Source organism: Rhodamnia argentea, chromosome 9 (genome assembly GCF_020921035.1).
Source record: "Rhodamnia argentea isolate NSW1041297 chromosome 9, ASM2092103v1, whole genome shotgun sequence".
Lineage (NCBI taxonomy): Eukaryota > Viridiplantae > Streptophyta > Magnoliopsida > Myrtales > Myrtaceae > Rhodamnia > Rhodamnia argentea.
The window spans coordinates 5,524,842-5,548,302 of record NC_063158.1 but is presented as its reverse complement, the minus strand read 5'-3'; the positions used below and the strand labels follow the sequence as shown (position 1 = coordinate 5,548,302).

Here is a 23,461-nt window from a genome sequence, read left to right as displayed (position 1 = left end):
AAAGAAATGTCAACGGAAAATGAGCCGGAACGGAAGAGTCGAGATAATATATCCGACTTGTGGCTACACTTCAACAAGGTACGTGATGAAGGCGAAGGTGAGTATAATATAAAATGTAAATATTGTTCGCAAACATATAAATTTACGTAAGGAGACGGCTACGGAACATTCCGTCGGCATCCGACGAAAAAACATCTAACGCAAGCGGGGATCGACAATACGCAACAACAAATTTCCGGGTACGCCACTTCTAATCCTCATCCTATATTCCGTTACACCGATGCACTTTATAAACAAACATTAGCTAAATATGTTATCCTTGATCATGCTCGTTTAATACTTGGTGAAAATTTTAATATTAAATATTTGATAAATACTGCGTTGGTTCCGCAAGCACCAACTCTTCCAAAAAATACTCTTAAACGCGAAGTTTTTCATCTTTATAAAAAAGGAAAAAAATCTTTAGCAAAATTTTTTGCGGAATTCAATGAACGTGTGCATATAGGTAGCGATATTTGGAGTGATCCTTGGCAAATTCATTCTTATATGGGTGTCACGTGTCATTGGATAGGTGACGATTGGATCATTCAAAAAAGACTTATTGCATTTCGAGTTTTTGATGAAAGACATTGGGCTCATAATATTTATAGAATAATTAGGCAAATTTTAGAAGAATATAATTTGATAAATAAATTATTTTCAATTGGTTTTGATAATGCCGCCGCAAATACCGTTTCTATTCCCGAATTATAAAATATTTGCAAACCCACTTTTGGCGGACAATTTTTTCACATTAGATGTGTTTGCCATGTTTTAAATTTATGTGTACAAGATGATTTACGAACTCTTGACACTTCTCTCGCCCTAATAAATGATGCAATTAACTTTTTATGGAGTCGTCCCCATTTTATGAAATCATGGGGAAAATTTTGTAAACAACATGGGAGAAGGGCAAGAAGATTTCCAAAAAATATTCCGACTTGTTGTAATTCTACGTACGAGTTGTTTCGGCAAACTTTTGATTACAAAAATTTATTATGTATGTTTATTTCACAAAATATTCCCGAAATTACTTTACTTCCGCAACATCGGAACGTTTGCAAAAAAAATTTAGATTTTTTGAAAATTTTTAATGATGCTACTAAGACTTTATCTGGTATTTATTATCCTACTACGCATTTATTTTTAATAGAGTGTGTTAATATTGGTAGTGTTTTTAATGAATATGAAAATGATACTGAATTAGCTCGAACTATTTTAGTAATGCGAGAAAAATAGTTGCATTATTATTTGCAAATTCTTCTTGTCTATTTAGTTGGTATTGTTTTTTATCCACGTATTAAATTAGACGGTTTACTAGATTATTTGAATGTGTATTATCATGATTGTTTACATTTGGAAGATTCAATAGATATTTCAAATATACAAGAAAATGTTAAAGAATCTATAGTAGTATTATATGGAGAATTTTGTAGTAGATATGGTTTAAGTGATTCTGGATCTTTACAATCCACCGCCTCACGTAGCGAAGGTGATAGTTCATTTAGTAGATGGTATAATATTCTCAAGAGTAGGAAAAATAAAAATAAAAAGTGGCAACAGGTAGTATTTCTGAATTAGAAAAATATTTAACCACTCATTTTGAGTTTCGTGATGCAGAACATAGTACAGATTTCGAAATCCTAAAGTGGTGGAAGAGTCACCAAATCGATTACCCAATTTTCGCCCTCATCGCTCGCGAGATATTAGCAACATCTTCTTCAACGGTTGCGGTTGAACAAGCATTTAGCGCTGGAGGATTAGTTTTGGACTCTCGCCATTCAAGATTAAGCCCGGAGTCTGTGGAAGCTCAAGTTTGTGTCGACAATTGGATGAGGGCGAAATTTTGACACCAAGAGTCGGATCGAGAACACGAATTTTTTAGCGAGGATTGTAGAGATATCACCGCCACGGGTACCACAACGGGTAGCGACGATTGACGATGAGGTAAGTTGGGGTTATCAAAGGTTGAAGAACTACACGGGCTTTGATTCTTCTACCCCAAAAAGATATGTAAGCGCTTAATGATCATTAAGTTCAAGCCCATTCCTCATCTCTCTTTTTTTTCCCCACATTTTATTACAATGTATAATTTGATTATATTTTATAATTTATAATTTATTATGTTTATGTTTATTATTTATTATTTTAAAAATTAAAATTTAAAAAGGAACCGGAATGAATCGGCTCGGGAACCGGTATTTTCAACGGCCGGTTCTCGAACCGGAACCGGCCATCTCTGGGTATAGTTATTTGAGTTTTTATTATTTGTGTTTGGGGTGATTTATTTGGGTTTGGGATTACATTTATTTTCTTATAAACTAAGGGCACGGCCATAGAGGCCCCGTGGAATAACTTGCAAACCCTCACAAACCGGTTCACCATAGACCTTTGGGCTGTACACATGGCTCGACCTCAAGTGATTTTGAACGCCGTTGGCGGGTATTTGAACCGAGCTCCGCGCATCGAGAAATCCTTCGACGCCCGACTCCGTCGAACTCGAGGAGTGAGATCGATGAGTGGATCGAGCCGGACCGAGGATTCCCGGAACATGTGATGCTGTTGCTCCTAATGTCCTGCCAAATCCCAAACACGATCTTGGTCAACAAGATGTGCGTGGCCAATCTGTATGTCGGGGTGGGCATCGCTGCTGTCATGGGGGAAAAATCCTGTCTCGAGAGTGCTCAGACATCAAGGTCGCTGTCTTTCATCTTTCCATCCGGGAGCGTAGGAGATGAGAGAAAAGTGGGCGATGCTAGAGGAACAATCTACATATAGATGGTTGGACCATGTGGAGGTAACCGAGACCTAAACTTGGTGAAACGAATTTGAGATGGAGCAACTCCACATGGGGCGGGCTCTGTTGTAACAGTGCCGCTGTATGTGTATGTGTCCCTGGTCTTCTCTTCGCTTAGTCCCGCGATGGGGACTAGTCAGTGCGTAATGTTCTTCAGTTGACGCAACGCGAGTTAGATACGAGCATGATTCACGTCGCATGTAGGAGGGAAAAATTATCAACAAAGTATCGTGTTTATTATATTCGTACAATTTCAGTCATAAGCCTTTTAATTGGATCAATTTAATCTTAATTTTTTTTATATATATTTGATACCAAATGAGTACATCTAGCCAATTTAGACAGAAAATTGCTGATTTGGACACCGGCTGTCATCGTAGCAGGATCGGCCCAAATGTGATCATTTTAAATAATTTTTAATTTGAATTTCTTCTTAGTTCTTTTTTTTTTCTCCACCGGCACATGCCATGGTCGGCGAGGGAGCCCTAGCCTGGGTGAGGGTTGGTCTCACCATTGCTTGCCCTCGCCCGCCATGGCCTGTGCTGGTGGGGTTGGCCAACACAGGCAATGGAAGAAAAAGAAATAGAGAAATTAAAAAAAAAATTATGAAATTATTTAAAGATGTTTACGTGAGCGCTGGTCATGCCATAGAGGATAATCGACGCTCGCATCAGTAATTTTCGATTTAAAATTTATCGAATAGACTCAATTGATATAAATATGAAAAAGTTCAAGGTTAAATTAATATAATTAAAATATTTGGAATTAAATTGATGTCAATGTAATAGATTTAAAGTTAATTTTTTTTATACATTTCCCAACGTAGGAGGGAGGCGGAACAGAGGAAGGAGTACAGTCAGTGGGAACAGAGGTTTTTGCAAGAAAATCTGCTGACTTTGGTCGAGGACACTGTGCGGAGAGGACCCGCTTGGATGGCTTCATGCGAAGGTCTAACATGTGACAATTCTGAATTCTCGCCCGCACAGGGGGCCCCCACCCCATCCATCCAAGCCATCAGGGCCCAGTCTGCTCTGTAGATTGACAAGAAAAAGAACCTTTCTTTTTTCCTTTTCCCTCCTCCGTTGCCTGGCGTCGCGTCATTCATGCAGAGATTGCGAGAGTTGATGGATGAAGAGCAGAGGACAGTTGGCTGGAAACTCGTCTGGTGAACGATGAACAAAAACTCTTGCGCATATCAGAAACAGCATTTGAGAAAACGACACCGTGAGTAGCGAAGGAAATTAAAGGGAATGAACTAGGCCGCATGCGTCAGAGTTTAGCTGTTAAATGGCCGGAGATTGCTATGGTCTTTGGAGGCGACCATGCCAATTCGGAACACCGCACCCTGTTTCAGATCAGATTTCCGGAGCATAATGGAGAAGCCGGATGCGAGACGGCGCAGGCCATTTGCTGGAACAGCATACGGCTAGAACACACAGTTTATAATTTGACTTTGCGATATTAATTGCACAGTACAGTTCAAAGCAACAACCAATCTTTGCCAATTCCACATCATTCATGTTGATGACAACACATGGAATACTGCTTCATTCAACTGCACTACAGTCCCTTGTTAACGTACCCAAAAAAATGGCACGGCCGACACGACACGACGATACCATTAGTACTGGCAAAAGCTCAGCCGTTGGGTGGGAGAACACATCTGTTAGCACGTGCATTCTCTACAAGATGAATACGCACGTTTGTACTTGCACGTTTCTCCACCCCTCCCTCCCAAAAAAAAAAACAAGAAGAAAACTTTGACAGTAGGTTAGAAAATCTCTCAGCTTCAAAATTGAAAGAATAAACAACAATTACAGGTCGTGTAAAGAATGAAGGGGTTGTCAGTGGGATTCTGAAGATAGCTTCCAAATTGTTTTGGTCGCGACTAGAATCTTCTGTGTTTTGGGAGATCCTGAATCTTTCTCATGAATCACCGTAGTCCACCTTACAGCATGAGCTATATGGTTAACCTTGTCAATAACTTCGGGCGAGTCTCGAATAAGAACTGTCCCCTCTGGACGCAATATCCTATCCATCTCGACCATCAAATCCACGAGGCTACATCTACAGTGAAGTAAAAAGTATCCATTAGGAAAGAAGAACAAATAACTGCTTCTGGAAACAAAATACCCCAACTAATAACAAGATTTGAGTTTTATATGTCTTACTCCTGGACGTAGTGATTCAGAATAGAACACGGTTTTGTCTGGATTTATACATACCAAAATAACCAGATAACGTATAGATCCTAAAGTAATGGAATGTTTCTGTAGGCAGTGATACAGCACAGCCGATTGGTTCTTTGGAACATATAGAAATCATGCTATCCCGTTAACCAATTAATAACTCTCAAAGGCTTAAAATGTAAAACTCTTCTCATGGTGTTCTTTGTCCCTTACCACTGTCTCGCATAGTCAGTAATTGATGGGATGAAGTTACATCAAAAACATGCCAGCGAAAGGAAAATCATGAAACAGGACAGCATATTAGGATTGAAACTATTGACCAAACTGTCAAATTACCCTCTCCTTTTTGAGCCTTGACGTTCTATAAGCATTGCGATGCCGTCAACGTGGATGAAATCGTAAGTACGAGGATATGTTGAGAAAGGCTCACACCTACAGCCACCAGTTGTAGGGAAAGTCAATAAAAAGGTGATAATGGTAATGTTACTGTTAACCATACACGTAACCAAAATACAGTCCATAAAACGATAAAGAAAAACATCTGACAAAAACAAACAAGACCTCAATAATTAACAGAGTTAATATAATGCCATGTGCCGGCCAAAGCAAAAAAGAGAGAATGCCATGCCCAACTTGGTCCCTTCTGTTTGAAGTCGTTCCCTCAAGTTCATTATCAAGCGTGCCAGGACTGACTTTCAAACTCCATTTAATAAGAGTTGAAGTAGTCACTTGCCAAAAATAAAGCTGATGTAAATTTATTCTGACCAAAAAGTCAAGATATTATTACTAACCAATCATGGTAGACTCCAGTTAGCCCTCTATCATAAATCGCACTTAGAGTTGAGGACTTGTCTGCAGGAACTACATTCATAACCCATACTGGATCAGACGAGAGTGCTGCAGCAAAACCTCCAAAAAATGCATTCATGTCCATGACATTGCGTACAGATGTAGTTCCCAGTTTCAAGTTTAAGGATTTCTTATAGTAATCAACCCTTCTTGTCCAGCTCCTAGTGTCATCCTCAAAAATATCAGTCCCACCTTCCAATAACCCAGCCCTGACGGGAATCCTGTTAAGCCTGTCTGGCCATTTTGGAATTGATCCAACTGCATAGTCACCCTTGACAGAGCTTGTCCTGCTTACACAATTTTTTAACTTGAAGTACCTGCACAAAATCACTGTCAAATTTCTAGAGCTGATGAAATTTTATGCACCCCTGATGAATTAACGAGGTTATCAGTGGGATCCAGAGACGAGAAGTACAGCCAACCATATTAAACACTAGCTACATACATGTGCTTTGAAGTAGCTTATATCCATATAATAGTTACTTTTTAGCCTCTCTCAAATTCAAGAACTTATTAAAATCATCTTGTAAGAATTTATGGTTTGAATAAGCTAAAACATGATTCGTATGTGGAATACCTGTTACAATGGGAAGAAGAAGAAACAACTTAATTTTCTGTGAATGAAACAAGCACAATGAAGAACTTATAGAATAAGTTATGATTAGACAATATAGCTTTCTTCAAGGAAAAGCTTTTGAAAAGACTACTGTCATCTATGAACCTCGTTAATGAGAGAGACTCAAGTTCATATCCATAGCTAGAGATTTATTTACTGGATAGCCTTATCATAAGTTTGCATGGTTAGGAGAATTACCATGCAACACTTGAGTCGTCGGATTCATCGCACAACTTAATCCCAAGTTCATTTTGATTAGGGAGACAAGAATCCCCAGTAGGCTTTCTCCAAACAGCTGTGTTTTGATCCACAGCAATGACCTCATAACACAAAGCTCTTGCTACAGCTTGGAGATTTGCCCACTCCTTTTCCTGCTTAGCCCACTGTACAGGAGGACCAGAGATAACCAAATAACCCCCTGGGCGGAGCAACCGATCTACCTCAATGAAGTAGCTAGCATCTACCGAATAAGACATTCCTTCAGTGAGAAGTGGAGCCGGAAGCACCATAATTGTCTTAAATTGGTAATTTAAAGGTCATAGAACTTACTGTAGGCCGTAAATGGGATCAAACATCGAGAGCAGTGAACTAGGTCAAAAGAAAAGGAGGGAAATGGGAGCCTCCGAGTGCCAAGCATGGCAACAAATGCCGGAATCCCTCTTTCTAGGGCAAACTGTATTTGCGCTTTGTGCGAATCTCTCGGTGCAAATGACATGGTAAGAATACCTTCTGCTAACAAAGCCCCCCCAAAGCTTGCCACCTAAAATGAATATGCTGACACCTTATACTCCAATTGCTACTGGAAGAGGCAAAAGGTAAGATAGATATGCATCTTACCCCACATCCCATGTCAAGGGCAGTACGTAGCACTCCCCCAGTTAACGGAACATACTTTTTAAGCTTTTCAAGATAGTGTCCTGCTCCATCTGGAAACATTGTACCACCACCGGGGAAAATGAAATGAGGCCCTTCTATTTTCATCCATCCCTGGTGACCTTTTCTGTCTGCAATTTTGTTATATGGCATGTTGCTGTGCCAAATCTACAAATAAGACAACAGCACAAAATAGCCACAGCTACACATGTCCACAAACACAAAGAGTGTGGTAAAGTAGATCGAGAATCAACTTATTCCACAATCCATATGAGAAGCACGGGATGATCATATGATACATGTGTGACATGTTTCAGGATGCTAGATTGAGAAGAATGATGTCGTTCAGAATCTAAAGTAAGGATCAATGATGAGCATGCGATTTCGCATTAAAACTTTATCAGTTCTGATCATGGATATGCATGAACATACATTACCATTTCAAATTCAACTACGTAATAAAGCATGAGCGGTTATAGGGTCAAAACCAAGACAATAGACATGAGGTATGAGACCTTTAAATGGGTTCTTATCCATCTTGAACACTCAAAGTTAATATTTCACATATCACTAGTCCACTGACCTATACTTACATTTTAGTTGGGGGACTTATGCAACTGTTATACCTAATAATACCGATTCTCAAACACAGTCCGCCTAAGCAACTCAAATAAATAAAGGGAAACTGTTTGCATGACGCACTCTAGATGAGCTTAATAAAAACCGGAGCTTAAGCTTCACCGGGGGACTTAAACCATTTTAAGCTGGATTTTCTCATTGCATCTAACAGGACACGTCCACAATCACGAGCAGCACCAAGCCACTTAAACAGAAACAAAATCAAACAGTTACTGACACTCTCAATGCTGCAGCATTTAAATACTAAAACCATCCTCTAATTCACGAGAAATATCTCACCTTGTTATGTCCAATCAATGGGCTATTATTCGTCAACAAATAATGTCAAGACTCCCGATTCACTAGCTTAAGCTTCGAAACGAGTGTTCCATTTGAAAAGATACCTTATTCAAGCTCTCAGGCCAACGGACGGGAACCTTGTAGCCGTCCGGCGGGGGAACGAGGCAGAGCGGCGTCTCCTCCGGCGGCGGGCAATGCCGCTCGCGGTAGTAGTTCATTTCACGGCTGAGCTGGCTGCTTCGCCTCGGATCCTCGCACGGCATGTGATCCACGTAGCTGGCGGGGCACGACTCCACACGGCGCGGGCGGGACCCGCCGGACTCCAGCGCGGCGGCGAGGCGGGAGTGGTCGCGCGCGGCGGCCAGGGCCGGCCGGCTAGCCGAGGAGGCGAGGGAGCTGAGGCGCCGCGGGGTGAAGAGGAGGAGGAAGAAGAGGACGAGGAAGGTGGCGAGGAGGAGCTCTCGGAGCCGCATTGGCGCTGGTGAGGATTGGGGAAGGGAATCGAGTCGGCGGAGAGATTTCGGATTCGGGAAAGAACGAGAGCGACAGGTTTGAACAGATTCGGATTGAAATGGGAAGGGATGAAAGTCGGTCGAGGAGGATCCAAACTGGTTTCAGAAAAGCGCACGCCCTGACAATATCTATGTTTACTACGAAAAGCCCAAGCCACGACCAGATTGAGTTTGTCCGCGTCAGAAATTTCAACGATAGAAGTTTATAAAAATTAATCCAATTGTATCTTATGTCTACAACATTATTAATTATTAGGGTACATGTGTAAATTGTGTTAAAAAAAATCACAATATCGAATAATCAATATGGTATCGAGCGGTTAATATATTCTAATCGATTCATAACTCATTGACTCAAATTTCCGAGTAAACATAGATTCAACTGAATATTTTAATGTACTTGAATTTTTGGCTCCATTTTGGTAATCTCCACAGATGAAAGGTATGAGGATGATATCGGGTTTCAGCTGCGCGCTCTCAACATTTATAAATCCAATTCCGTAATTCCATATCGAGATCAAGTAAAGCTCTAGTGAAATATAATTATTGCATCGTGCGATTCAAAAAGAAATCCAGTCTATTTTATAAAAATCACGCTTTTCGATCGGACCTAAAAGCTCAACTTCATAGGTCGAGGGACTACATGAATATGAGGCGCATTTATGACCCCATCGTCAAACAATGTTGGATTATACTTCAACAAATTTAATGTCATCTTCACCCCTAATTTTGAGTGGAAAGCATGTGAAACATTTTAAGTAATGTTCTTTATTACTCAAAGGGGGTGGAGAACTGGAAATAGCCTCGCCGTTCATGGAATTACGAAAAGAATTCATCTGCGGGGAGAGAAAGAGAAGCCCGGACCAAATCAAAATGCATGAGCCCGAATAGGCTCGTTCGATTATCAGGCCTGTTCCCATTTTCTCGTACGGGCCGGGCCGGGCCGACCTTCGGGACACGTAGGGTATTGCCCGAAATGGCCCGGCCCGACAAGATATAAATCTTGGAAGAATAAGGAAATTGTTTTATAATCTCTTGCAGCTTTTTTACTTTGCATGGGGGCAAGCTGGCACGACTTTTATGGCTCCGTGATTGAGGGGATCAATGTTGGGACTAGACGAAAGGCAAGAGTTTTTCTTTGCAATCCCATAATTTTGCATGGAGAAATGCTTCCCTACGGCTATCAATCCATAGCCACCGTTATCGCGTATTTTGTATAAATCATTTATTGATTGAAAGATCGTGTGATCAGAAATAAGTGACAATACCGTCAGGCTAATAAAACCCTTTTGTATACACTTTTTTTTTTAATCCAAAGAGGCCACTTTCAGTCTTATTTATCTATCCAACTCTTCCGAATTCGGCAAATTTGTATTTTCTGTCCTTTAAAAATGTTTATTTCTAGAGCCTATAAAATATAATTTGATTAATTCAAGATGGTCAAAATGAGGAGCAGGACTCTCCTTTTATCCAATGCACGTGCACTTTATTGGTGAAAAAGTGTAGAGTGGATAAATTATATGAAGAAAAATACACCTTCGAGGACAAATATGGAGTTAACTAAGGCTAGAAACAACCTTAGTGCGTCAAAATACCTCAAGAATGGTCCGAAAAATCTAAGGTCTAGTTTGAAAATAATATAATCACATGGTTATTGCGATCTACTTAAAAAAGAGGAATTCGATTTGTTGAAGAGAGCAATTGCTGAAACTGTCTGACAGTCTGACACGTGCGGGATGTAACTGTTGACTTGTACGTTGACGTGGAGTCTACACTATTGGGTCCGACGTCGTTGATACGGTGATGTGGCTGGTGATTGGATTGTTCGTGGTTGATGTGTTGCTTACATCGGAAAAAAGGCGTGGAGAAGCTTTTGGCACATCGTAGGCTCATCAAGTAAAAGATCCGTTACGCAACGAGTCGTCTTGCGGGGCAAGCGGACATGTTGGAATTTCAAGACCCGACCCGTTGGAGGGCAACGAGTTTGATGGTATTAGCATAGCAAAAATGCGTTCTTCGTCATTAATATGGTTGATCCTTGAATATATGGAGTCATAGAAATGAGGATTAGTTTCTTATCATTCAATAATATTAGGGATCGGATCATATAGACTAATGGATGAGGGAACCTCTTATATTGTTCATGGATTAACGAAAAAGCGCAAAAGCTCCATTTGCCTCTGCCATTCTATGAATCTCTACCTCTTTGCATATGGCATCGCCACTTCCTTAGGCAACATCCACTAATTTAGAACTTAATTTAAAAGCCATATTTCGACCCCGACGTTTCCGGGATGCTCCCAATAACCAACGAAGGGCAAGGGTTTTCCTTTTTGCGTATGGCATCACCACACCCTTTGACAGAATCCACTAATTTAGAACTTAATTTGAAAGTCATATTTCGACTCGGAAGTTTTCGTGATGCTCCCAATAACCAACGAATGGCAAGGGTTGTGCAGTAGGTCCGATGTTCTAGAGAGTCGAATTGACCGCCTATGGAAACAGTGCCGCACCGATACATCGTGGGTAAGTTCCAAATTTGGTCTGTTGTAATTTTCGTACAATGCTCATTTGAGGATCATAATTTTTTTCTCGACTACTTGAGTGTTAGATTTTTAAATCGATCACTTGCCAAATTTTTTTAGAAATATTTACCTAAGTGCCGAAAAATTCGACGCGACATAGCACGCAGGGTGAACGTTTTCAAAATAAGCCATGACACTCAAATGATCTATTAAAAAATCACATGATATTTAAGTGGTCAAAATATGCAAACCAATTAGTTACAAGCCAACCAGGATAATATATTAATTGATTAATATCACATCAATTTTCCGATATGAGACTTCTCTAACATAATTCATACATATATCTTAACAATCTTTCCTCACGGCTCTTCCCTAATCTAAGTATCCTTCTGCATTAAGACATCTCAAGATTGAATCACCATCGACATCCAACTTCATCCCCGCTCTCTTTTTTCCAGATTGAACCACGAGGTCCGTCATCGGGGCCACGTTACTACACCAAAACGTCCACTGCCCAAAAAATGTGTTGGTCACCAAATTTCTTTGTTGAGATATTAACCAAAGGCCAAACAGATTGGATCCCACCCAATCAACCATCGACTCTGATATCAATTGTTACTTACCGAGATTGGTACCACTATCAAGGTAAGACAATATCACAATATCAATTGTCATCCATGAGAATTATGCATGTATGCATGATTAAGAGACATGCATACATATTCAAGATGGAAATGGAGGATCTTCTAAATAACTTTACCGTAATGTAACATGGTAATTCCACTGTATTTCGTAAAATAATTGTGACTACGACGGGTTCATAATTGGCGGGCCGGTCCTCGAGGCACGAGACAAGGGTAAAAAGGGAAGAGAGAGAAGAGAGAGAAAGAAGGGAGCATCCGAGGCAGAGAAAGAAAGAGGCGGTGCGGTCCTATCCTACTCTCTCCGAGCTCCTACTGTCAGTGTCAGTCGCCGCCACCGCTAACCGTTTTCACACCGGCGTCGCACTCCAACCGCAACGCCGGGAACCACCATGCCCAGGCCGTCCCGAGAGTCCATCGACACGTTCATGGCCATCACCGGCACGCCTGAGCCTCTGGCCGTCCGTCGGTTGGAGGTACGTTCCCGTTCCTCCTCCCTCTTTTTCCTTCATTTTCAGGGCCTCGAACCATCTCCGGCTTTTCCCGCTCAGAGGTCTCCGAGTTGGTGTAGCTAGTTGCGTAAGACGTAGCTTGACATGCGGCAACCTGTGCTGGATCGTTGTTGCTCCGCTGCAATTTCATGGCATTTTAAGTGACGGCTCCACTGGAGAGAGAGACAGAGAGAGAGAAGGGGGGGGGAGGGAGGGAGGGATTATGTGCGACTCTGCTTTCCTTTTGGACTGCAATAATGGAGAGTGATAACAAATGGAGAGGCAAGTGTGAGGACTAGAGATTTGGCTCTCCGATCCGTCTAATATTTCGGTTGCTGTCTTGAAAACGAGATGCAATGTGTGATCTATTAGGTTATTTTCATGGAGAATCTGAGAGTTATCTGTTGTCTGTGTTGTCTATCCTTCGCAGGAATATGGTGGGAATCTCAACGAGGCTGTCAATGCCCATTTTACTGAAGGGATCCACCAAACGTCTGTCCCTTAATTCGACATTTTCTCGGGTTTCTTGCACATTATGCTGGAGTTGCATTTGATCCTTTGCTTTCTCATTCGCCTGCTCAGATTTCCTCCTACAACTTCTACATATCCTCATGAAATGGACAGCCGGAATCACGATGGGCGGCAAGGGCTCGTGCCGCTCTTTCACACTGTTAGAAGTTTCAAGCCTTCTTCTCTTCTTGACCCAAACTATAGGAGAAATTTCTTTAACCAGATTGGCGCTTCTGCATTTGCTAGTCCCCGACAATTTGCTACTTCTCCGAGCAACATGACTGGGTCGGCTGAAGCATTCGACAGTGGTAATCAGCCGCCTTATCATTCAGGATCGATTAACACCGGTGTTGTTATTGGAACACCGGTTTATTCTAGCACTCCAGCTGAAATCAGAAGTTCGCATACATATGGAAATGATGCAGAAGATGAAATGCTCCGAGCTGCTATTGAGGCATCGAAGCAGGAGGTACATTTAGAGAGTTAATTGCGGGAGTGACCGTTTGAATTGGGGTCACTGCTTTTCTCTGGTTTTTGCATTTATTTACCACCACATTCTCCGGATTGTAACACCCTCGATGCATGTGATGCAGTTTCTTTCTGGTTCCGGGCTTTCTCAAAGGCAACCTAGCCAAGAAGATAAGGAGCTTGATCGTGCAATTTCACTGTCATTGATGGTTGTTTGGTCATGGCAATTTTTTTCTCACCTTTCCCCTGTTGTTGTGTGGTCTTTTGGTTCATCTCACTCCAATAAAAATTCCAGGAAGCGGAGCAAGAGAAAGAGAAGCGTGTGCAACAAGTGAAAGATATACACCATGAATCTGGATTTAATGCTTCACATGAAAGTGCAGACAAAACTAAGGATAAAAGATCAAAAGTGAGCGTCTTTTATTCATACTCAAAATACTAGATGCACAAATAATGTATTTTTTATTAGCTTCTTTATAAGAAGCACAATAGGTTCTCCATGTGAGCAGAAGTATGTGGCATTTATCTTGGTTGGGAAAATACATATTGTTCACTAGTCATCCTGTGAAAACCCATCAACTTCTTCCTCTGAGCAAACCTCCGTTCAGCATATGGCCCTCTTTAGTTTGCATTGCATAGCGAGATACACAACTTTGATGAATGATCTAAGCATTCGCTTGCACACTATTTTCTTTGTCTAGTCCTGTCGTCTATTTCTGTTGTTTTTCTCTTTTGGGTGCCCACATTCTTTTTTGGATGGGGAGTTGTTTCTATTTGTCCATCATTGAGGCAAGAAGGTATTCTCTAACACGCGATGTTTCATTGAAGCTGGGAAGTGCATCACAGCCAGATGAGATTAAGCTGGAAGGGCTGAATTTGCAGGATGATAAGTCCAACCAGCATTATCATGATCATATTCAGTGTGGTCCAGATGCCTATCAGTCTGATCAGGTAAATCTATATTTGATGAATATAAATAAGGTGGCAATTGGCACTCATGCGGCTACGTTCAGAAGAAAATAGACTCCTCTGAAGTCCGTTCATTCAAGTGATGTCCCGGGTAGCTTACTTTTTGCTCCTAGCGAGCTTGAACATGAGTGATGCTTGAAGCTGTAAATTTCCCAATGGATGGAAATTGAAATTCTTCATTCCTATCCTCATAGGCACATAGCATTACAAAGTCAACGCCTTAACATCATGGCATCTGTCAACTAAGCTCTAGGACAAGTCTGCTTTGTCAAGGGGACACTTTTATTTTATTTTGGGCCAAACCAGGGGCACTTGGCTCCATGTAAATTAGACTACGTGTGTAGGATTCTCCTGCCCTAGAAGTTGAGCCTTACGAATGACTATTCATTTATTTTTCAACTCAAAAAAGTGGAGCCTTCCACTTCCACCATGTTTCCTGTCGAGATGTACTATTTGATTTTAATCCTATGAGTTACTGCGAGTGATTTCAGAAAATGTTAATTCAAAGTGGAGGCTCTCTACCTCAAGAACCTGCACCAGATGACAGAGAATCAATAAATCTTGCTGTCCGCATGCCGGATGGGGCTCGTCACGGTCGCCGCTTCCTCATGACTGACAAGCTTCAGGTGAATCTAGTTATGTGTATTTTGAGCAATTTTTTAACACTGGATCTCACAGTTATTTTTCTTCCTCTGCAGTCTCTATTTGACTTCATAGATGCTGGTGGTTGGGCAAAGCCTATGGCTTATAGACTGGCAAGTGTTTCGATCTATTTGCTTCCTTATGCTTAACTTCTCAGCCTCTTTTTAGCATATGAGCAATGCAGTCGTCTTGTCGTTGAAGTATGGCTAATCACGATAACTATATCTTTGTCAGCATGCGCTCTGCTGTATATTTGTAATCTTTAGCATAGATTATTTAAGGTGGCATCATGTCTCCGACTTTCTGGTGAACCCATAAAACCAAGTTATTCAGGCTCCCATCTAGGAAAAATAAAGCCCCAATAAATGCAGGAGGCAGCCAAATCAAGCCACTCTGTCTACTTGATCAGGATTATTAGTAATTTTCCCATTAATATTGGTATTTTGCTGATGATCCAGAAAAATGACTACACATTTTGGCTCTTCTTCAGTAACTGTCGTTACATTTCATTCCACAATGGCAAAAGATTCAAAATCTTCTATTTTTTGCTCTTGTTCTTCAATGTTATTGAATAAAAACAGCACTTCGTGTCTGGTGAAGGAAATGTTCCCTGTTCATTCATTTGTAGTTCCTCCGCCCCAGCCATAATGTGCGTTTCCTTAGTCTTCTATTTAAGTACATTTCTCAAGTCCCGCGTTGGAAGAATGAGCAAGTCTAAACTGGTTTATTTGCCTGTGTACTGATCTCTGTATTTTCCTCTGATGAGCAGATAAGGCCTTATCCTCGCGAGGAGTTCACTGATGGTGACAGGTTCTCAAGTTTTAGTGCATTGGGGCTAACTGGTAAACAAGAAGCTTTGTTTCTAGAGTTCATTTAGCATTGGCTTTGACCGCCTTGAAATTGCACCATACGAGTAAGGACATGTCGAGAGGTGCATCCATAGCCTTCTATCGACCGCGTCTGACCAGGTTGCTTCACCAAAGCTCTTCGGTAATGATCGATCCCAAACCAGAGAAGACGCAACAGCATTTAAGATTGGTGATGAGTGTAGAGTTGTGCTCTAAGCCGGTCATGACTACAATTGGGTATTAGTTACCTACTAGGTATCGGCGAGTGTTTTAGCCGGAAAAAATCTGTTGCTTGTTTGCAGCACTTTCATATACTCTTCCAACTCAATGGGACCCTTACGTGAAACATTCGGCCTGATGGTGGTATGTCCACATTGTAGGAAATGTCAAGGGGTTACGGACACGGACACTTGTCTGGTACATCGTTTGTGAAAGATGGTTAACTTGCGCTCTTTCAATTCTATCCTGCGGTGAAACAAAACGGGCAGACAAAGTTCATGCTTGTTGAGAGGGAAACTTGTTCGTAAAATTCAAAATCTATTATACAGCTATCGATTCAGTTTCAAATCTTTCGATTATGCTAATATAGTCCTAAATTTATTGACGATTTCCATCGTGCTAATGTAGTCTTAAATTTATTGATGATTTGCCAATTTAATCCTAAATCTTTCAATTATGTCAATTCAATCTTAAATCTTTTGAAGTTTTTCCCAATTAGTCTTAAATATATTAATTGTTTCAATTTAGTTCTAAACTTTTTGAAGTTTTACCAATTTAGTCCTAAGCTTATATTGGCATAAAGGACTGCACTAACAGATTATTCAAAGATTTATGACTAAATTAACAAATCTTTGAAAGGATTAGGACTACATTGGCCCAATTGAAAGGCTTAGAACCGAATTAGCGTACAATAGATTTCGGACTTTTTGAATATCCCCTGACTCATACAATAGATTCAAGACTTCAGCCAGGAGTTCTAGTACCGACCCTATCTATTATCTTCTCATCACAAGTTGAATCTCTTCGTCTTTGGTACAAGAATTTCCAAGCCAGGTATCCTAAAATCTTAAGCATGATACATCCAAAAAATTGGGCACCAAAAAAATTGAATGCCGGTTAAATTATTAACACAAGAATAATGGAAAAGCAAAAGGACATAAGAACATGATAATTGCAAAACAAGATCGAATCGGGTGTCTCTCCCATGTCTAACTATGACTGAGAAACAGTTTCGGTTGCATCTTTTGGGGCTGGAGCTGTCCAGTACTGCTTGTATGCCAGAAGAATCTTCTCTCTTTCGTGAGGTCCCCTTTCATGGTCTATGATTCTGCTCTCGTATTGCATCCCATCCATCATGTTCTTGATCTTTACCAAAATATCTACGTCGTCGCGGAATATGATTCCGCCTTCGGGCCTCAAGATCCTATCCATTTCTAACAAAATATCATCCATCTCACACCTGCGGCAAGGAAACACCGGATTAGTCATCAGAATTCAGAATCCGAATCGAGTATCCGAAGAGAAAATCAGGAGAAGGGAAGCAAAAGTACCTCGAATTGTAGAGGGTGAATACGGAATCGGCGTGGATGAAGTCGTAAGTCCTAGGGTAAGTGGACATGGCTTCGCACCTACAAGGAAGAGTAGCGTGGCCAAGAACATTAGCTAATTCGACCACCGTCCTTTCGCGAAAGAGCAGTTTGAGCGAGGAGTTTGGGGAGTCTGATCCCCGACCAAACATACCAGCTCTGATAAGTTCCGATCAATCCGCGCTCATATATCGCTCCAAGGGTGTTGGCATTGGCCTCGACTGGAACCACGTTCATGACCCACACCGGATCATCCGCCAGCGCGGCCGCGAAGCCTCCCAAGTTGGCATTCATATCGAGCAGGTTGCGGTATCTTCCTCTCTGGGCTAGTTGGTGGTCCAGGGACTTGTAGTAAGAGACTCTGCTCCTCCACAGGTCGGTGTTTTCTTTGAATGTCTCCGCCGTTACTCCTAGGTCTCCGCTTGCGATCCTCGGAGGCACGGCAGTCAGTCTCTCGGGCCATTTTGCTAACTCCCCTCCCGCGATATCCTTGATGTCGGAAACTTCGGGAAGTGGGGTTAAGCAGGTCTCCATTTGGGTGTACCTGTAGAGAGCACAAACTTATGGGGTCAAGGATACAAGAATGACAACCAAATCTAGAGGCATAGTTATACACAACTCTGGCCATACGGCTCGACTTAAATCGGATCCCTCCTCCTTGAACTTGCCTAGGAATGAAGGAAGAAGACATTGCTTTCTAGTTACATTTCGCAAGTTCGCCACGGACACTCCTAGGGCGAACATGTACCGATCTTAACCTTACTAAGTAATGACAGCAAAATTAATGTAAACAATACAACCATTCAAGAACGAGTCTAGTCGAAACACAAGCCGTACCAGGCCTTGTCGGGGTCTTGCGCAGGGCAGAAAGGCGGGAACTTAAACACCTTGCGGTTCCTTTTGCAATGGACATGGTTGGTGGGCTTTCGCCAGATTGCGATATCGCCCTTCTGTTTCAGCTTCTTCCAGCACATGCTTCTCGCTATGCTCTCAATCACATCTTGTTCCGCTTTGAGATCATCGGCTGTTCGGTCCCACCCTTTCCAGTGTCTCTCCCAGTTTATCGGTGGCCCCGACAGAATCCAGTACCCGCCGGGACGCAGAACCCGGTCGACCTCCATCAAGTATGCCCCATCTGCATTTCATGAATGTTCAATACCATGAATCACTAGTACGACCCTAAAAACCGGAAATTACATAGGGAGGGGTATAGTATGACTCACCATACTGACCCCAAGGAATGAGGCAGCGAGAACAATGAGCCATGTCGAACGCTCTTGAAGGGTACGGAAGCCTCTTGGAAGCGAGGACTCCGATCAGTGCGGGCACTCCCCTCTCGAGAGCGAACTGAACTTGAGCTTCGTGGGTGTCTCTCGGCGCGAACGACACCGTGAGGATGTCCCTCGACAAGAGGTAAGCTCCCCAGCTAGCCACCTGCAAAGCCATAAGGCCATGCTTCAGATCAAAATCTCCATTTGCCCCAAATTGATCTATTTAGCCATACAATGCTGTCTCAGCCTCCATACAAAATTGAGAAAGTCAAAACATTCGATCATGTTCATGCCATGAATTCTTGAACTAGTTGCAGAGTGTGAAGCAATGGTAAGATCTGAGATCTGCAATCTTTGTGGATTCAACTGGTTCAACTAGTACAGTTCTTACGTGCAAAAACTCGGTAATGCAACAGATTAGATGCTCTTATACCTAACATGTACACGAACGCAAGATCATTCAGGGACTTACCCCTATCGATACATTTGATTATATGTAACATCTGATATCCGCAATTAGCTCTGAAACCGCCGCACTTAAAATGCGAAATCATGATTTCTCTCTGACTAAGAATCCCAAATACCTCCAAACATTAGTCTCCCGAGTATCAAAATCTTTCTTGATTGGTACTCAAACTAGAATCAATCTCAGTTTATAGGATAAATTGGCAAAGCTTAGTGGGAAAAAAAAAAAAATTGAATGGATCCCCCCATAAAATTGGGGTGAAAATGTGGAAACGCTAAGGCAGATTCGTACTCCAGATTTGGTGAGTTTGGTCTGGGTGGTTGGCGCTGGTGGAATGGTGGAGCACTCTTCACCAACTCAGAGATCAACCAAAGCGTGATCATGATGAAATTTGGCTTACCATAGAACATAAAAATTCAATTGAAATTTCACAAATTAGTAAGTTCTGACTGTGGATCCACCAATGCGACGTCGTATACATACAGCTCGTTTATACTAATGACATCTCCATGGTTAGCAATTCGGACCCACGCATATAGGAAATGTCTGCACATGTACCCATCACATCTCCTAATTTTTCATTTCAAAACTCCTGTCCAGCTGTTCTTCCGTCTCGGGCCGGTTCCACCCGCCCCCGGTCATGGTCTGACCGACCCTCAAGAAATCTACAATGTCCTACTAGTAGTTGCGGCAACTTCAGCCACTATAATATTCCGGTCTAGGGACAAGGGCGTGGAGATCCGGATGCCCGGAAATCCATGAAATATGCTACTCTACAAGTCCTATGAATCGATCAAGTTCAAGTTTTTGAGTTGTGGAGATGTTCCCGACCTGTAGCAAGCATGCCGGTCAGTGGAATCGGAACGGGGCGACTGAGTCGGAAGTTCTTACAGCCTCGACCAACTCGTCAAACCCGAGAATTTTCGCTGAAATATGTTACTTAAACTGAGGCTCATAAAGGCAAAACGTATAGTGATGATTTGTTAACAAATGCAAGTAATTATGGTACTGATTAAAACATGTTGTAGCAACGTAAGAAGGCAAGCCTTGCACGTTTTAACGTTGGTAACGATGTGACATTGTTGTATGTTACTCAAATTGAATGCCATGAAAACCTGAATTTTAGTTCATACTGTTGACTTAATCAGGACGCTTTATTGAGGATATACCCTATCAATTAATCATTATTCAGAGAGTGAACCGAACCGGATTAATTTGAAATTCAGAGACATTTGGTACGTACCCCGCAGCCGGTGTCGAGGGCGGTCCTTATGGACCCGCCCTTGAGGTCGATCATCTTCCCCAGGTCGTCGATGTACGCATCGGCGCCGTTTGAGAACATGGTCCCGCCGCCGGGGAAGATGAACCGGTCGCCCTCGTACCGGACCCAGTTCTGCTGCTTCTTCTCCACAGTCAGCTCCTTGTGCGGCACGTTCGCGAACCACGCCTTGTCACGGCTCTCTGGCCACCGGAATGGCACCCTGTACCCGTGCGGTGCCGGGATCCGGCACTTGAGCCTCTCTCCCTGCCCGGGGCAATGCCTCTCCCGGTATACCAGCCTCTCTCTATTGAACCTCAACGATCGCTGCACGTCCTCGCACGGTGTGTGCTCGGAGAATTTCGAGTCGCAAGGAGGGAAGTGGAGATCTTGCGCCGTCTCCACCTCCCCTGCCGGGATGAGGTCCTCCGCCCTGTGGTGGGCCGAGAAGTCAAGGACGACGTTGGCGGAGGTGGTGTTGTGAGGCGAGAACGAAGGGACGACGCGGGGGATGGTGCACGGGAACTGTGAAAAGCCGGAGGAGGAGATGGCAGAGGAGGCGCCGGAGTGCTGCCAGATGCCGAGGAAGTAGAAGAGGGCGCAGAGGATGGAGGCGGTGGCGATGTAGTAGAGGTTGGCCTTCTTGGTCTTGAAGGGGAAGCTTTGGAACGGGCTCGGGCAATTCTTGTGATTCGCCATCATCGGCAGGAGACGGCAACGACACTGTCAACGGCGGCGGCAACGACTTTAGGGAGAGGGAGAGAGAGCGCGACTACGTGCGAACATGTTTACGAGGGAGAAAGAGATTGCAGAGATGATCGTGAACTTAAGACTTTTTTGATATTATTATTGAAATCTGAGGCAGCGACGGTCGGATTCTATAACTTAAAACTTAGATCTGAAAAATTAGAGTGAAGCAAGAGAAGTGACGACAAAAATAAATCAAGACCTGTGAAAAATATGTGTCGTAGACACGATCTCTATTGTAATAAACTTGAATACGAAAGGGTAAGAAAGAAGGAAATAAACAAAAAAAAAGGAGGGATTTAAGGAAAGAGGATCTTGATCAATTAAATGCTAATTATGGCAAATCAATCCCTATTAATTAATTATGATCGCCCTATATAAGAAGTCGAGAAATCGAAAAAGAGATCTCGTAATCAATGGTTCCAAAAAAGAGCATAAATATCGTAATATTTTGTGGGCCACATTGAACTGTTCTCGAGTTTACATCGTTAAATGAATAGGTTATTTTAATATTTATATACTTTAATATAATAATACGGTTTTGCACGACTCACTCGGATCCTGATTTGCGGAGGATGAAATTTTAGCATTTATCGGTGAAAAGAATAGAGTGAGATTATGAAAGAGAGGTGCGGTTAAAAATTAAGTCAACTGATTTTATATGGTAACAAATCCTTGGACCGATCGAGCGGCAACCTTTGGCAATAATCCAACCGAAGTTGGTGCCCTAAGAAAGTGCCAAAAAATTGTTGACCAACCACGTTGCATGGGGATCGGTTTGGTAATAACCTACGAGCTGGGGCGGTCGAAAACCAACGGCCAAGTTGACATGTCCTGAAACGAAAAATCGTACAAAATCCTCAACTTAATTAAGCCAAAATTAAACCTAATCAACAATATTATTGGCCTTGGAACATGGAGTGGGGAAGCTCCTCTACTTGGGTTTTCTTTCCTTCTTTTCTTTCTTTTTTCCCATTTGTTGGTGGGGTGGGTCCCACCGGACGTATTTGGGGAAAAACCGAAATTGAAAAAAAAAAAAATTAATTAGGAATTAGGGCAAGGAAGGGGTTGCTTTGCTTGCACTTTGCTTCAAAATTGGTGTATTGTGACTTTAAGAATCTGTTTCTTTTTTCTCAAGCATAGCCTCTGTGGATATCTCGTTGCATGTTGGTGCATGGTCGGACCGGACGGTACTCCTTTTCGACATCAAGGTATTCTTCATCTATGTGGGAGTAGTATCCGAACAAGATGGGATGTTTTTCGACGCGCCTCTCGCTCGCAAGTCGGACCGGGAGTGGACGGCTGCACACGATCTCGGGTTCCGACGTTTGACCCAAAAGCTTAAACTTCATAAATGGTGGGAGATCTCGTATATAAATTGCAGGCATGCATGAACGTCGGCCGTCGAAAGCATGAACACAACGAGAGAATCTAAGTTGCGTGGGAGATCACAAGCGTTCGTCCTAAAAGACAAAAAAATATAAAAAAAAAATCACAGGGATTTAAATGACCGAATCAACCTTTCCATTGACTTGCGGAATAGAACGAGAGGCGACACTTGGTGGAGTCATAGCAGTGCAGACAACGAAGCAAATTGGACATGACTCCCAATGAGGTCTTGCACTAAAATTCAAGCAAAAAAGAACAGATGCGAGGAGATTTTTATTGACAGGAGCTTCCTCTCCCTTATATTTAGCAACGAGGGGGTCTTCAAATTTTTGCTAATACGACGAGATCCTCGTCTCATATGCAATCGGTAAATATCGAAGAGTAGATGCTCGTTTGCTAGGTAAGAAATGACAAATACGACTGTCGAAACGTTACGTGTTTGAATTATACTGGATAGCTTGATTTGATGGATCTCGTGCATCTAAAGGACAAAATTTCAATCGTTTGCTACTGCATGTACAACAAAATCATGTACGAAAATAAAATTCATAGAGTTGAAAAAAAAAACAAGAATATAACTTTTTTTCGAGTATAATAATCAGTAGATAGGCAAAGTTGGAGGTCGTGGATTTAGAACGGGGAATAAAGAAAACAGAGATGCCTTCCTTAGGTGATGGTTTTGGATTTGGTGATTGATGAATTGAGGAAAGCTAGATCTTGGAGCAGTTGAGGTGGGGCCCTCGGCTGCCATCCTTGATGAGGACATTTGCAATTAGGCAATCAGCATTAGAGCCTAGACCAACCATGAAATTTGCCATATCTTAATTGCCCAAATTGGCTGACTTTGACTTTAA

At 42.2% G+C, this 23,461-nt stretch overlaps 3 protein-coding genes across 6 annotated transcripts; 1 reads left to right on the top strand and 2 right to left on the bottom strand.

Moving 5' to 3' along the window:
* Nucleotides 1-4,466: 4,466 nt before the first annotated feature.
* On the bottom strand, nt 4,467-8,897 carry LOC115736905 (probable pectin methyltransferase QUA3). Of its 2 annotated transcripts, XM_030668787.2 has the most exons (7): nt 8,386-8,896; nt 7,328-7,531; nt 7,040-7,250; nt 6,689-6,950; nt 5,817-6,191; nt 5,362-5,457; nt 4,467-4,903 (listed from the first exon to the last, which is right to left on the bottom strand). In XM_030668787.2, the coding sequence occupies exons 1-7, from the start codon at nt 8,752-8,754 to the stop codon at nt 4,681-4,683; spliced, it is 1,740 nt and encodes a 579-aa protein (XP_030524647.1). In that variant the 5' UTR covers nt 8,755-8,896; the 3' UTR covers nt 4,467-4,680. The 2 variants fall into 2 exon arrangements, with proteins under 2 accessions (XP_030524647.1, XP_048141606.1); XM_048285649.1 differs by lacking the exon at nt 5,362-5,457 and having other exon boundaries at nt 4,769-4,903; nt 8,386-8,897.
* Nucleotides 8,898-12,179: 3,282 nt separating this feature from the next.
* LOC115736906 (plant UBX domain-containing protein 9) lies at nt 12,180-16,351 on the top strand. 2 transcript variants are annotated; one of them, XM_030668790.2, is made up of 9 exons: nt 12,180-12,438; nt 12,884-12,945; nt 13,036-13,432; nt 13,557-13,640; nt 13,727-13,840; nt 14,260-14,382; nt 14,907-15,026; nt 15,099-15,155; nt 15,812-16,351. In XM_030668790.2, exons 1-9 carry the CDS (start codon nt 12,355-12,357, stop codon nt 15,917-15,919), a joined length of 1,149 nt encoding a protein of 382 aa, XP_030524650.1. In that variant the 5' UTR covers nt 12,180-12,354; the 3' UTR covers nt 15,920-16,351. The 2 variants fall into 2 exon arrangements, with proteins under 2 accessions (XP_030524650.1, XP_030524649.1); XM_030668789.2 differs by having other exon boundaries at nt 12,182-12,438; nt 14,892-15,026.
* A 594-nt stretch (nt 16,352-16,945) lies between these two features.
* Nucleotides 16,946-21,243, bottom strand: LOC115736902 (probable methyltransferase PMT15). Of its 2 annotated transcripts, none has more exons than XM_030668782.2 (6): nt 20,457-21,243; nt 18,700-18,910; nt 18,314-18,611; nt 17,631-18,020; nt 17,441-17,518; nt 16,946-17,349 (listed from the first exon to the last, which is right to left on the bottom strand). In XM_030668782.2, exons 1-6 carry the CDS (start codon nt 21,171-21,173, stop codon nt 17,103-17,105), a joined length of 1,941 nt encoding a protein of 646 aa, XP_030524642.1. In that variant the 5' UTR covers nt 21,174-21,243; the 3' UTR covers nt 16,946-17,102. The 2 variants fall into 2 exon arrangements, with proteins under 2 accessions (XP_030524642.1, XP_048141602.1); XM_048285645.1 differs by having other exon boundaries at nt 18,709-18,910.
* Between the last annotated feature and the right edge of the window lie 2,218 nt (nt 21,244-23,461).